Raw genomic sequence first — 13668 nt, 5'->3', positions numbered from 1 at the left:
AAACTTATGTTATGGTAAATCTAATATTACCTTCGGTATTATGTTATAAAAGCATATACTCAGTCCCACAAAGGTTTTCTGTACTTGCCTTAGACGATATGCTGAGTTAGCCCATTATAGTTCCTTAATCGCATCGTACGACACCTCGATCTGCCGTCAGCGCACGGCATGTAGGTAAAGGTAGGCACAGATGAAAAGAAAAATGCATGAATGAATTATTTAGATTTCTGTGAATTTATGTCAGAAATTGGGGTCAAATATTCAAAATGAGGTTACTAGGTTACGTGGCCTCACTTGGCCGGTCAAACGAAAGGGCTTGCAATGCATATTCTGAAATAGATTTTTATTTCATTTTTAGCTGCATAGTTTTTCGAATACCTAATCTAACTGTTGTCAGCAACTTCGTCCGCGTTTAGAGAATGGAGTTTTTAAAAACCCCGGAATGCAGAAAAAGTATCTAGGATGCAAACTACTTCCAGGCAATATTTCACCACGATAAGTTAAGCGGTCAAGTCAAGCTAGGTAACTTATGCATTATTTTAAATCCTTAGTAACTTTAAACAACTACCTTTTCCGGTGAAATAATCACGTAGATGTCCAGGGTGCTGGTTACATGTTCACCAAATCTCATCACGATCGGTTCAACGGTTAAGCCGAACATAAGGTAAATAAGCAAACAGACAAAATTTCGCATTCATTAATAGTACTAGCTTGCCCACGTTATTTGAGCGCGTTTTTAACGGGTTTTTAAACAAACATTTCCCTGGGATAAAAAGTAATCTAATATAGAGGATAGATTTGGTCCGCTTTCATTACTGTTTTATACAAATCCCGTGAGAACTATTATTTGTTTTCCGTCCTATGTTACTCTCCGTCCTTTCAACTCTATGCCGAAAATAAAGGCGATTGGTTGCTTAATTAGGCCATCAGAGAAGGACATAAAAAACACACTTGCATTAATAATATTAGTGAGCATAGTATGAACTAGCTGTTGCCTCCGTTTTGGTCCGCTTTCATTACGGTTTTTTCCCGTGAGAACTGTTTCCTAAACTAGCTCTATGCCAAAAATCAAATGGATTGTTTTATAAATTTTCCGGAACCGACATAATTTGAACCTGCGCCTAGCTGGCCATCGCGGTCATCGCTTTAACCAATTAAGCTACGGCTCTCCTACCGTCGATGCCGAAATTAGTATATGCCTTTTAGATCAGTCTTATAGCGACTGTAGCGCTATCTAGTAGGAAACAATGCAGTTTCGATCTACTTCTGTCGGTTCCGAAAATTTTTATATGCCTTTTAAATTTATAAAATTGAAAATTCCTCCAAGTGTAGGTAAAAACACTAATACAAATTACAAAAAACAAATGGATTGGTTATTTAGTGAGGGCGTTAAACAAGGACAAACAATTACACATTAGCATTAATAAGTATGGATGGATATGATGCTGACGCCATAGCATTCTACATGTCAGCTTTAAATAGGGTTCGAATAAAGCGATGTCCTTTGACATTTCCGAAAAACAAACTTTTTCCGAACTGGGTCACGGGCCGGTTCGCGGCGCCGCCCGTGCCGACGTCAGACCAATCTGTCAGTGAAGCAATCAAACCCAAATCGGGGCCGAGGCGAGGAAAGGAAAGGGAACACCCCTCTATCATTCACACTCTTTATTGAACACTAAATGGCAGCGATGTTAACTAATGTTATTTTTAATCCTCGACGCAAAAGGTTAGGTGTTTTGAAAAAAGATCACCGTTTTTCAGAGTGCGTCTTTTTTACTACATTGGGACGGATTATGAAGCTATACATATCTAAAGACTTTAAACTAAGAATTTTAGTGGTTCATCAAGATTTCTTAAATATAGTTCAAGGGTACACACCACGATAATATTTTGGGATTTGTCAATATTTCGACCCACTTGCGTGAATCGTGGTCACGACGGCACTTCGGAGGTACGAGATGTCAAGTTGGATGTCACAGGTAGAATCTGACTTCCCGCTCTCGTGTTCTTTTTGTTGGTATTTCACGAAATATTCAACATACTATACTGATTTTAAATTGAGAAGCTGTACGATGCTTTCTTAATTTGCATAATTCTATATTGCTATGCATTTTAACAGATGGGCATCCACTGCTGGATAAGGGTGTTTTGTTGGGAATTTAAACTTGTTCTTTATAAACAGAGCAACACCTCGCACGGCCGGCATGCAGTGAAAACATGCCACACACATCATAAAAAAAGCCGCCGTGTTTTTACTAGAACACAATAGTTCTGCTCGGTGTGCGTCTATGTATCATATACACAAAATTATCAGACCTAGACCTAGACATATACTAACGATGCGCTCCCATTCCTGGGCCTTTTGTAAGGAATTTTAAACTCCGTCTTTTACCGGTAACGACTAGCCCCTGCGATTCGTTTGATGGCTTCTGTTCACCTGTTTGGGGGTTTACCAACGCTGCGTTTACCGGTGCGGGTTTGCCATTCAAACACATAAGCCCAAACGTCCATTGTTTCTGGAAGTGGGTTGATATGATGATTATTTGTTATTTAAATAAACCCTGGATGCCTATGTATTTCACCAGTAGATAAATTAAACCTTAAACATTGTCAAAATTTGCAAAAATCAGGGAAATCCGTACTCTTATAAACCACACACACCTTGCAGAATACGCTCTTGAATTTTGGTCATTGTGTTCCAAAAACTTCGGCGAAGTAACGCTTATTTCTATCCAATAGTTAAGTAAGAAATTGTTCCTGACTCCCGTCATGTTCAACTAAGTACGTGCGTATCTCCGAACACTGTTATCTAGTTAAATCACCTTATGGGACATTAGAGTACGTGACTTAAAACAGCTTAAAGTCCGTCGCCCGAGCAAAACATACTGATAGGTTGTCCTTAAAAACATTCGATGATAATAAACATCATCAGCCTCTTACCACCCCATTGCTGGGAACAGGTCTGCTCTTTCTAATTGGGTTTTAGAGCATAGACCCACCATGTTGCTTCAAAGTGAGTCTAGCTGTGGTCTTATAAGTGGAGGGTCCCGTTCTCGATTCTCGATAATTAGGAGAAGTTATCTCTTCTTTGGCCTGTTCTATATATAATCCTACCGACAAAGACGTATCGCCAAGTGGTTAAGTATCGGTACAAGTCCGGTAAGATGCCGTTTGAAAACCGATTAGGGGTAGGTACCTATATTCAAAAATTCTTTATTCATGTAGGGCTATTGTAGGCACTTATGAACGGTTCATACATACATGTTTACATTACTGCAATGTGGTAATGGCACTAACTATATTCGCCAACTAAAGCTACGTTCTAATACATATATGCTCGCCAACTTAAACGAAAAGCTGCGTTCCAAACGCGCCCTGGGTCTGGTCTAGGAAGAGCCCACAACAAACTTAGCCGGCTTATTCTTTTTTATAACCATCTCGCAGTCAGTTTATTTTTAGCTATGATCAAATCATGATCATCATTTGTAAATACGATCAAGTAAACTGTATGTTTCGTGAGTTTTATCATTTGAAATGTCTAGGAATTGCTACTGTTTAATTTTTAATTGTTTTAATTAGTACCTTTTCAATTTTTTTATCTAATAAACACCACTAAACTTTCCTGTCAACAATGTCTGACTGCTGTTGAAGGGAAATAGATAAACAAAAATATGGAGATTCAATAGAAAAAAAACCCCAGCTGCATTATTTATCACAATGCTATTTTCCAATTGTACCAATTCATCATATCAACCCATCACCGGCCTACTACAAGGCACAGTTCTCCCACCACGTTGGCCCAGTGCAGATTGGTGGACTTTACACACCTTTGAGAACATAATGGAGAACTCCCAGGTATGCAGATTTCCTCACGATGTTTTCCTTCACCGTTGAAGCAAGTGACATTTTAATTGCATAACTTAGAAAAGTTAAAGGTGCTTCGAACTTACCCCTCCGAAAGTGGAAGTCCTACTCACTGGGCTATCATCGCTTCGTACCAATCACTAGCAATTAACGGAATCTAATCATTTATTCACGATCTCAGTTATTTTATTCTATGTTGTTTTCCTCATTGTTAACTCTTCCAACGCTTTCAATGGAATTTCCCAATATTTGACCACGTTATCCTTATTATTATTATTATCGCTTACTTTGGAGCTAGATGGCGATATATGCCAGTCGCAGTACCTATATATATTCATTTTCTATTATTTTATTCCTTATCCTCACTTTGGGGGGCAGTAATCCGTTATAACACTGTCCTAACATTAAAATACTGTTCGAATGTTATTGCAGACTATATTTTAAGATTAGTTTCCAGGATCCCATTTCTGTAAGCCGATAAAATCTTAACTGTGTACGAAATTCTTTTTGTAACTTAAACTTTAACTCCTCTACGTGCAATAATCGTTATTACCTAGTGTATTAAAATTAGGAAGTAATCCAGGACTACAATATTGTAATTCGATTCTTTAATACTTTACTATTTACCATCAGGTGGTAAACTTGTCAGGCTATACTGCAACTTGTAAATGATCCAAAAAAAGGCTCCAAATACAGTTAAGAGAAAACTTTTTTGGAAAACTGACTTTATTACCTTGTGTTTAACTTTTCGGCTGAATTCATTGACTTAAGTTTATAAAACCGAGGCAGATTAATTATATTAATTAAGTTCAAAAGTTGATCTTCTTAACAAAAAACATGCAGTTAATACCTTATAAACAAGTAAGTGTAAAAAGTTGTTTACCTCCGATCAAGCGTTATTTGACATTTGGTATCTACCAAATTGTTTTACACAAGTAGTCTTCGATTTAGGTTTCCTGCAACACTTGTAACGCTACTTTTTCCGTATTTATTTTCCAATTTATTACATGTTAAACTTGTAACTGTGTTTGTAGGTATGACCATGGGCGCATGTTTACAGTTTTAACACAACGATAAAACTTTAATAACAAATAACACTGAGCAATATAATCAATATGTTAATGAACTTGTATATACTGCGTTATATAAATACAAACATAGAGGATTAATATGTGCGTGTATCTATTTGGAGGTATCATCAAAGAGGTTGACGGTGAAATCGAAATTTAAATATCACTCGATTATGATTCGTTCTTCTGTAACGTTAACCTATACCTGGTTGATCTAGGCATGGTTGATCGAAGTTTGGTAGTCGGAATTTCGTTTCCATATCTTGGCTATTATGAAAATGGCGATTGGGTTCCGTTTATTTCAACTGAAATCTGAGAATCTTTTTATGATTTCAATTTAACTTTAACTGGTTCCAAATCATTCAAAAGATTTTAAGAATGGAATAACTTTTTTATATTGACGTATACCACGAACGAAAAAAGCGTCGTACAGTTAAACAATCGTAATTAAAACTTATATTCGAAATGGCGAACGGGAGTCAGTCTGTTTTTTTTAACATATATTCGGTTTATCTACTCAGCCAATTTTGGTAAATAGCTACATGTGGAAACTTGTATAAATACATAAAAACAGAAAAGAAAAACAAAAATAAATACATGAAAAGTATCTTTATCATTTGCATATGATACTTTTCCGTTATAACATGCGGGAACAGTTTAGATTTAAGAGAATAGCTATTGTTTTTTATACTTCACTCCGCGCGAAATCAATATTTAATCTAATCAAAATCTTCAGATCTATGATGCAATCCAAGTACTAATCTTTTCCTTCTTCCCTTTCAATATGAATGGCTCTAATAACTTTATTATTTATTCTGCAAATTTTAGATTGGATTCATTATTGACTTTGGGCAAACGGATCTCATAGAAATCACTCAAAATAAGTGCAATCTTTATTAAAAAATATCATCATATTAATGTCCCACTGTTGGGCACAGGTCTCAAGAGATTAAGAGAGAGGCAAATGTATTATTCTCTTATTCATTTAAAGATCTCTGTCACTCTAAATAAACAAACTTAAGTCCATAAATATCCTGCTAATAAATGTGTGAAATTTAAAATAAATTGCTGTCTATAACTTAGCTTGATCTACCTGTTTAAATTCGAAACTAGGTCAGATGAATCTGCGTAGAAAAGTAAACCGGAACTAAATACAGGGAACACGCTGGGATGAAGGAGATGAGAAATGCATCGCAGAGGAGAGCCGAGAAACATCAATAAATGTCGTAGCTCCATTGTTTTGAAATTGAAATCGTGAAGGAAATTATTGGTGTCGGAGCGCGGCGTCACGAATTTTTACGTCTGTTTGCTTTACCTAATACCAAAGCCGCCATTGTCTCCGGTCGAGTATACATTACCTGCGTATCTACAACGTATACGATCTTAATTGTGACATCAAAACGGTTCCCCGATAACATTGTTGTTTGCCGTGAACAATCGCAGGCCGCGGCAACTCACGCCGTGGACACAGTCCGTGACGCCAGCTCGCACACACGCGCAATTCTCCGTGAGACTATAAATACGTGGCGCGCACCTCTGCCCCGCACTTTGCATCCAGCAATCGTTGAGAGCAAACGTTTTTCTTAAATCTTACAAAAAACCTTATCAATCATGGTCGTGAAACTATCACACGCTGCGCTGTGCGTGGACGTTTATCCGGCGCTTCAGAAATGCCGTGGCAGACAAGTTGATTGTGCGGCGGAAAAGCGTCAGAAACTACAAGCTTTACCAGCCCTCGTGGAAGATGATTCCGAAGTTGAGACTTTTGAACCTGAAACGGAGAGGTCTTATATCCTGCATACTGAAGGCTTGCTAAGGAGGCAGAAGTCAGTTTCTCCGCAGCGCAGGGAGAGGATGCGTCGACAACTTGCGCTGCCGTCGTTATCAGAAGATGAGGAGCCTTGAGCTTTTGGTGGAAGGAATTGGGAATGGAGTTTTGACACTGAGAAACAGCTGGTCCTGTTTTCACGGTTCGCGAGAGGTTCGGCGAATCTCGCGCCAAATCAGCACGTTTGCCGCAAAAAAAGTGAATGTTATGTGACGGAACAGTTTTGTAGCCACTGTGGCGGTGTTTCTGTGCGGTTACGACCGGATATAATGTCAAAAAAAAAATATTATAAACTGTGGAGTGAAAACAATTTTTGTTACTTGTTGTAACACCTTGCACCCGTATTTATGTATGTCTATGTGTAAAGATAAAATGTAATGTCACCATGAAAATAAATGTTGTGTTTTTATAATGAACGTCTTTATTTTCTTTTCAACTTCACGAAACCTGGTTATAGGAAGTAAATAGTAAGTTTTATGTTAAGTTTTAAATACAATTTACGCGACGAAAAGGCTTTTCTTTAGAATTCTTTGTGATCTAGAAAAATAAACCAAAGCATGGAAAGTATAACATAAATTTCATAGTAATACTACAGTAGCAACAACGTAAGTGATATAAATATTATAACCATGAGAATTCCGGTATAATTAATTAACCATGACAACAAATCAAACCAGCATTGCCTCATAACATCATTAAAAGGTAATTTGATGCTAATAACTTTATTAAAATAATTAAAATTTAACCTTAAACCGTTAAACTATTAAGTAATTAATTATTTAGTAATTAAATTAAATCAAGTAGTTAAGTTAGCGATGACTGAATGTCTCGTAGAAATTTTAATCTTGGCCTAAATACTTGTCAACAAAGCAAGATTTTCCTTCAGATTATTTCGGTCTCTATTTATATCATCTTAAGCACTTTATTAGGAGACCGAACTTGAGTTCTGCATTTCTATTCAAATTAATTTCCGTTCTTAAAAGTACTTTATCTGATAAGACTCAAATATTACTTACATAACATTATGTTTATGTAGGTCATAGCATACTTTTAGTCTACTAGGTCAATGGACTATTTTAATGAGATGACCTTGTCCTTTTGATACAAAATTTGTTATTGATTCTTGGCAACTTCCTAGTTACCGATCATGACAAAATTGGCGATATTTAGTACGGATTAGTTCGGACGAGAAACAATCGCTATGAAGCGATAAGGCCGCCAAATTGTAAACGTTGTTTTGTTATAGGTACTTTTCTTTTTTTTTATGTACTTTTGTGGTCTGCAATAGAAGTGTTCATTCATTCATTGATGTGATCAGAAGAATGTGGGAAAGGGGTAATTTTATTTTTGATTGAAAATTTGATTCAAAGTCCCTTTTGACTACTGGTAGCGTAATCGAGTTTAAGCCCATTTGTTTTGTTGTCTGTTAAACAGATCTTTTTGAATAAAATCAAATAATTTAAAATCATACTCCCTATAATTTTTTTTTTAGCAAGTATCAAAATTTAAACTGGTATTCAACTACATATTGAATTAGTTGGACTATAAAGTACTGCTTTAGCCTTACTTGCCTATTAGGAGTCCTTACCTTGTAATACGACAAATTACAGTTCTAACGATAAGATCCTATAAATTAAAACCTTTTCAATCATGAGAATTTCGGTATAATTAAATAACCATGTCAACAAATCAAATCAACATTGCCTCACAACATAATTAAAAGGTAATTTGATGCTAATAACTTTTGATGAATAATTAAAATTTTACCGTAAACCGTAAAACTATTAAGTATTTACATTAGCAAAGACTTAAAAAAAAAAAAAATAATAATAAACGCAATCAAAGGGGGTGCCGGATTAGACCGGATTTCCCTACTCACTAAGAAAGCTTCTCAAATCAGAGACAATGTTGTGCAAATTTTTCGTAAGTACACCTTGCATTGACACCTTCAACACAAGGTGCCACTTACAAAATTAGCATTACGTGGCACATGTCTAGCGCGAACTGTTGTTGGTCAAAATCGCGGATCTAATGCTGCAATCTTATTGACCTCCTTAAGTCCAGTCTCAAAAACAGTTTAAAAAGCTGAAGCTACTTTTAGTGTGTACTTACGACGTAATTACTAGCCAATTTATTATAAATCTACAATGAGAAGAAATTAAGTAGGTAGGTTATATAAATCTTTCTCTTTATTTAAAATGAAATGATGTAAAAAAATACCAAATCACTAGTGACTTTTGTAATTGCAATCATGTTAATCGTTTTTATTTTATCATAACAAATTTATTTAGGTACTTCTTATAAGTAGGCTTGGAAAGAAAGAAGTTCCTAGTATACTAGCTCTATATTACTATACTAGCTGAAAACCGTCGACCATTTTTTTTAAATCCAATTAATTTTTAGGGGATGATAATTATACATTACCTATTTGCAGGTTTCAAGCTACCTCTTTGCCATATTTCGTCAACATTGTAGATATGGTTAAGCCAAACGAATAAAAAAGCAGACTTTCTGATTTATTATGATAAAGTCAGTATCCAAACTAAGAAATATTCTAAATGCGAAGTGCGTCTGTTTGTTTGATACCTATTTCCGGCTCAACCGTTGAGGCAATCTTGTTAAAATTTGGCATACATGTAGCTTGTATCCTGGAGATGGACATAGTTATATATTCATCCCGCAAAACCTGCTGGTAAAGGTTTCCTGCGGAAATATAACAATGTGACTTTGACATGGAAAACAACAAAGGGTATTTTTTATCCTGATTCCTAAAGTAGTTCCCGAGGGAAAATTGAAAATTGCTTACGAGTTAAGCGGGCAGACAGCTTTGAAATTTGGTATGCATGTCACTTATGCTATGAAAAGGACAGGTACTTTCTATACCGATCTCTCAAATAGTTCCCGTGGTGAGATTAAAAATTGTTAACGAGCGAAGATTTAGACGCAATTCTGTAGTCCACGCAGACGAAGTCGCGGGCAGAAGCTAGTAGATGATAAAATTGTAAATCCGTACTCAACAGTTTTATAATAGATCGGAATCCGCATTGGACTTCAAACGATTTGCATAACCTTAATGCAATGTTGTTGTTATATTAGTCTCTACATAAATAAAGACTTAAGGACACGCGCATATCGGCGGTTGTCCTAATTCCGAAGCATGTTTAGCAGTCAGATGGGAGCCGGATGAAATCATCGTGGCATTACATGATGCAACCGCAAGCCAAGTGTTTGAACTAATGAAGTAGTTTCAACTTTATAGGTACGTTAACTGAATGACTTGCTAAATGGTTTGGAGTCAGTAAAATAATACAAGCCCATCAATCCGCGTGAGAAATGCCTGTGTCCAGCGGTGGGATGTTAATTAAAAAAAAAATTCTAAATTCATTTATTTCAAGTAGGCCTAATATAAGCACTTTTGAAACGTCAAGTCTGTCTGTTTGTAGTAACTCTACCACCGGTTCGGAAGGCAGATTCTACCGAGAAGAAGCCGGCAAGAAACTCAGCAGTTGCTCTTTTCCAACATCAAAAATTTACATTTTAAATTTTAATATTCATTATTCTATCTTGTGAGAGATGAAAGTGGAGCCGGATGCTTCCAAGCAACCTTGTCATTTAATAGGCTGCGGGTCATGTTGACGATAAAACAATACATATAAATAAAATAAAGTAAATCGTGTTAAATAAGCTTTATTAATACAATTCCAAAGGGTTAAAAAGAAAAGATAACGTCTGAAACATTATTTATTTAAATACGCAGGTTAAAAAACCAAGATTAACCGTTTAAAAAAGTAAAAACATTGTGTTTCTTCACATTGTGTACTTGTAAAGCGCGTGATAATTTGTAAACAGCAGTCGATCCTATGTTTTTTATAGAAACCTTCAAGGTTTCTGTCCGGCTTTCGAAAGAACTCGTGACAAGCTATGGTCTTTGCCAGTTACTAACACTTTATATTATAGTTAAAATTCTAAAGAAATTGATAAATTCATTTTTACATCTTATTATTTAGCGATCTTGTAAACTAGACTAGTTCTTTCTTCCACATTAAACATCATCTACTCGTAAATACAAAATTTAATGTATGAGAAACCTTTAACACAATGTGAACGAAAGTACATGTGCAAGAACAAGAATGTGCAAGATCAAAGAAGATCTACTGAAATTATATTATTAGTAGGTATTTATGTATATTTATATAAATATATTTATATGCACTACTAGCTCGTCTTGAGGAGTTTTTTACGCCATCGGTTGCCTGGAAGTGATCGTATGTATCGATACATGTAGCGATAAGACTGCCTAATTGGTATACATTGTGTAAACTAGTTTCTTATAACTTTTTCTGTTTGTTCATGTGGTTTACTAAACATTAAAATTGTGTACCTACTTAATCCACATACCCAGAACCTTGGTTACTTACGTTACGACTTACGACGGTTAATAATTAGGATTGGATTTAAATTTGATTAACAATTTAGTTATTTTTTTGTTAATTTAGCCAAAAACTGCGTCGATCAAACAAAAGTATACCTAAGGTCCTTTATAGTCATTCAAAATTCACGGTCGTGGACTGCCAGCTACTCGTTAGGTGTTGCCCGTCCACATCGTTAAGGGTGCGGTCGCCATTCCAGCACCATGGGACCTCAACAGTCAAGGTCAATCTGTTTTCTGACCTATATGCAGTGGCGTGCATAGAGGGTATGCATAGGATATGCAGATGATATAAAATGAAGAAAATCTCCAGTTGTTTGTACGCTAAGATCTTTTAAAATACGAAATTTAAATAATCACATCAACCCATTACCGGAGAGGGCGGAGGGGGGGGGGGGGGGGGCTGTAATCCACCACGTTGCCCCAGCGCGGATTGGCGAACTCCACTCACATTTGAGAACATTATGTAGAACTCAGGCATGCAGGTTTCCACACGATGTTTTGTTTCACCATTGAAGCAAGTGATATTTTAATTACTTAAAAGGCACATAATATATAGTTAGAGGTGCGTGCTGAGATTCGAACTGGCCCCCTCCGAAAGTGAAGTCGAGCTCGTACCCAGTGCGCTATCACCGCTTCGTAGTAATTTAGTAAATTAACATAATATTATGATAGTAGAGAAAGCAAAGAAAATCAAAGATTTCAATTTCGATGTTGTAACAAAACATTATTGCGCTTATATTGCAAACACTGGCTAAACCTTATGAGATAATAAAGATACAGTGAAATTGTATTATTAATCACTCCAAACTGCCTCATATTTCTATCCACTTTGCAACGTACGAAGCCGGGGCAGCACGCTAGTTACCTACAGACTATACTAAACTATCCAAGAGTCTTGATGCATAATAATATGACTATAATTGAATAGCTGCTGGATCAACTAGACAAGTTTTTCCGTGGGAATACAAAGGCCTTGGAGGCTAGGTGAGACAGATGGGTTTCAATGGTGGAATGATAATTTTATTATTGTCATTTTATTTGGATGCTTCGTCCGCATTATCCCGTTTATTGAGATAGTTTATACTTCTTTTGGCGCGATGGAGAAAAATGATGAGAGTGAATTTTTACGGTGCGCGCGCACGCCGACACCTGAATTCTACATCGTAAAGTTAGTTCCAGGTGTCATGAAACAGTACAAACAGTGTGAATAAATAAATATTATTACGTTAATAAAACAATTTTTATTCAAATAAAATCATTGTGATCAATTTTAATATTTATCGTTAATCACTAGGTACTGGATTTTAGTTTTTTATTTTAAACAAATAAATATACTACGACATTAAACACATCGCCATCTAGCCCGAAAGTAAGCGTAGCTTGTGTTATGGGTACTAAGATGGCTGATGAATAACTATATGAATAATATACGTAAATACTTATAATATATAGATAAACACCCAGACACTGAAAAACATTCATGTTCATCACAAAAACATTATCCAGTTGTGGTAATCGAACCCTCGGCCTTGGCTCAGAAAGCAGGGTCGCTGCCCACTGCGCCAATCGGCCGTCAAATTTTTTTCCATACGCCAAAGAAGTATAACTTCTAACGCGTGTACATAAGTACACACACTCTTTTTTTTTTTTTAATTGACTGATGGCCCACCTGATTGTAAGTGGAAAACCATCGCCTATAAACGAAGCAGCACTTCGCAGGATGTGTCCATTAACCTGGGGCGTAGTTGTTAAGCCTCATGAGGCTGTTATCACACCGGCACTCACGCTCTTCAGACCGCAACACAGCATTACAATAATGCTGCTTAGCGGCAGAAATAAGCGTAGTACTTGAATGAATGGTTGAAAAGCTCTAGTAATACTTACTTTAATGACAATGTGAGATGGTGATAACAAAAAGAAACCCCGGCTAAGTTTGTTGTGGGCTTCTTCTTTGACCAGGGCGCGTTTGGAACCCTCGTAGCTTTAGTTTTAAGTTTACGATTGTTGTTATCGCCATCACTACTCTCTGCTATGTACACATTTTGTATATAATCAACGCATCAAAAGTGCCATCTATGTGCCTCTTTGAATAAAGAAATATTTGACTGACTTGACTACTTTCTAGGGTTCGGTACTTGAATAGCGCTAAGTATGTAGTCACCTCTGTCCGTCTGTCTGCCGGCGAGATGTATCTTATGCACCGTAATAGGTTGAGATTTGGGGATATTCACATAATATTTATGTTTATATACTGTAACATCAAATAATCCTTATCCTTACTTCTATCTATCTTCTATATATATGTAAAAGAGAAAATGTGTGGGTATTTTCCGTATAGGCTCCGAAACGGCTGGACCGAAAGGGGGGAATCTCCAGATTGACCTGGAGAGTAATCCTGTAAAGTTTGGTGACGAACGGAGCACTCCTATTTTTGAACTGTCAAACTGTGAAATACAGCATTTATTTGTGATGAT

General features: G+C 36.3%; 1 protein-coding gene across 1 annotated transcript; it reads left to right on the top strand.

Annotated features, from left to right (window-relative positions):
• The first annotated feature begins 6476 nt into the window (after window positions 1-6476).
• On the top strand, window positions 6477-7178 carry LOC120625144. The gene has a single exon (XM_039892106.1). The coding sequence runs from the start codon at window positions 6546-6548 to the stop codon at window positions 6837-6839; it is 294 nt and encodes a 97-aa protein (XP_039748040.1). The 5' UTR covers window positions 6477-6545; the 3' UTR covers window positions 6840-7178.
• The last annotated feature ends 6490 nt before the right edge of the window (window positions 7179-13668 follow it).

Source organism: Pararge aegeria, chromosome 7 (genome assembly GCF_905163445.1).
Source record: "Pararge aegeria chromosome 7, ilParAegt1.1, whole genome shotgun sequence".
NCBI lineage: Eukaryota > Metazoa > Arthropoda > Insecta > Lepidoptera > Nymphalidae > Pararge > Pararge aegeria.
Note: the sequence above shows the minus strand (reverse complement) of the source record. Positions and strands in the feature narration are given on the sequence as shown.

Bases quoted from the DNA above. Each gene is read 5' to 3' on its own strand.
- LOC120625144 (XM_039892106.1), top strand. From the start codon at position 6,546: ATGGTCGTGAAACTATCACACGCTGCGCTGTGCGTGGACGTTTATCCG.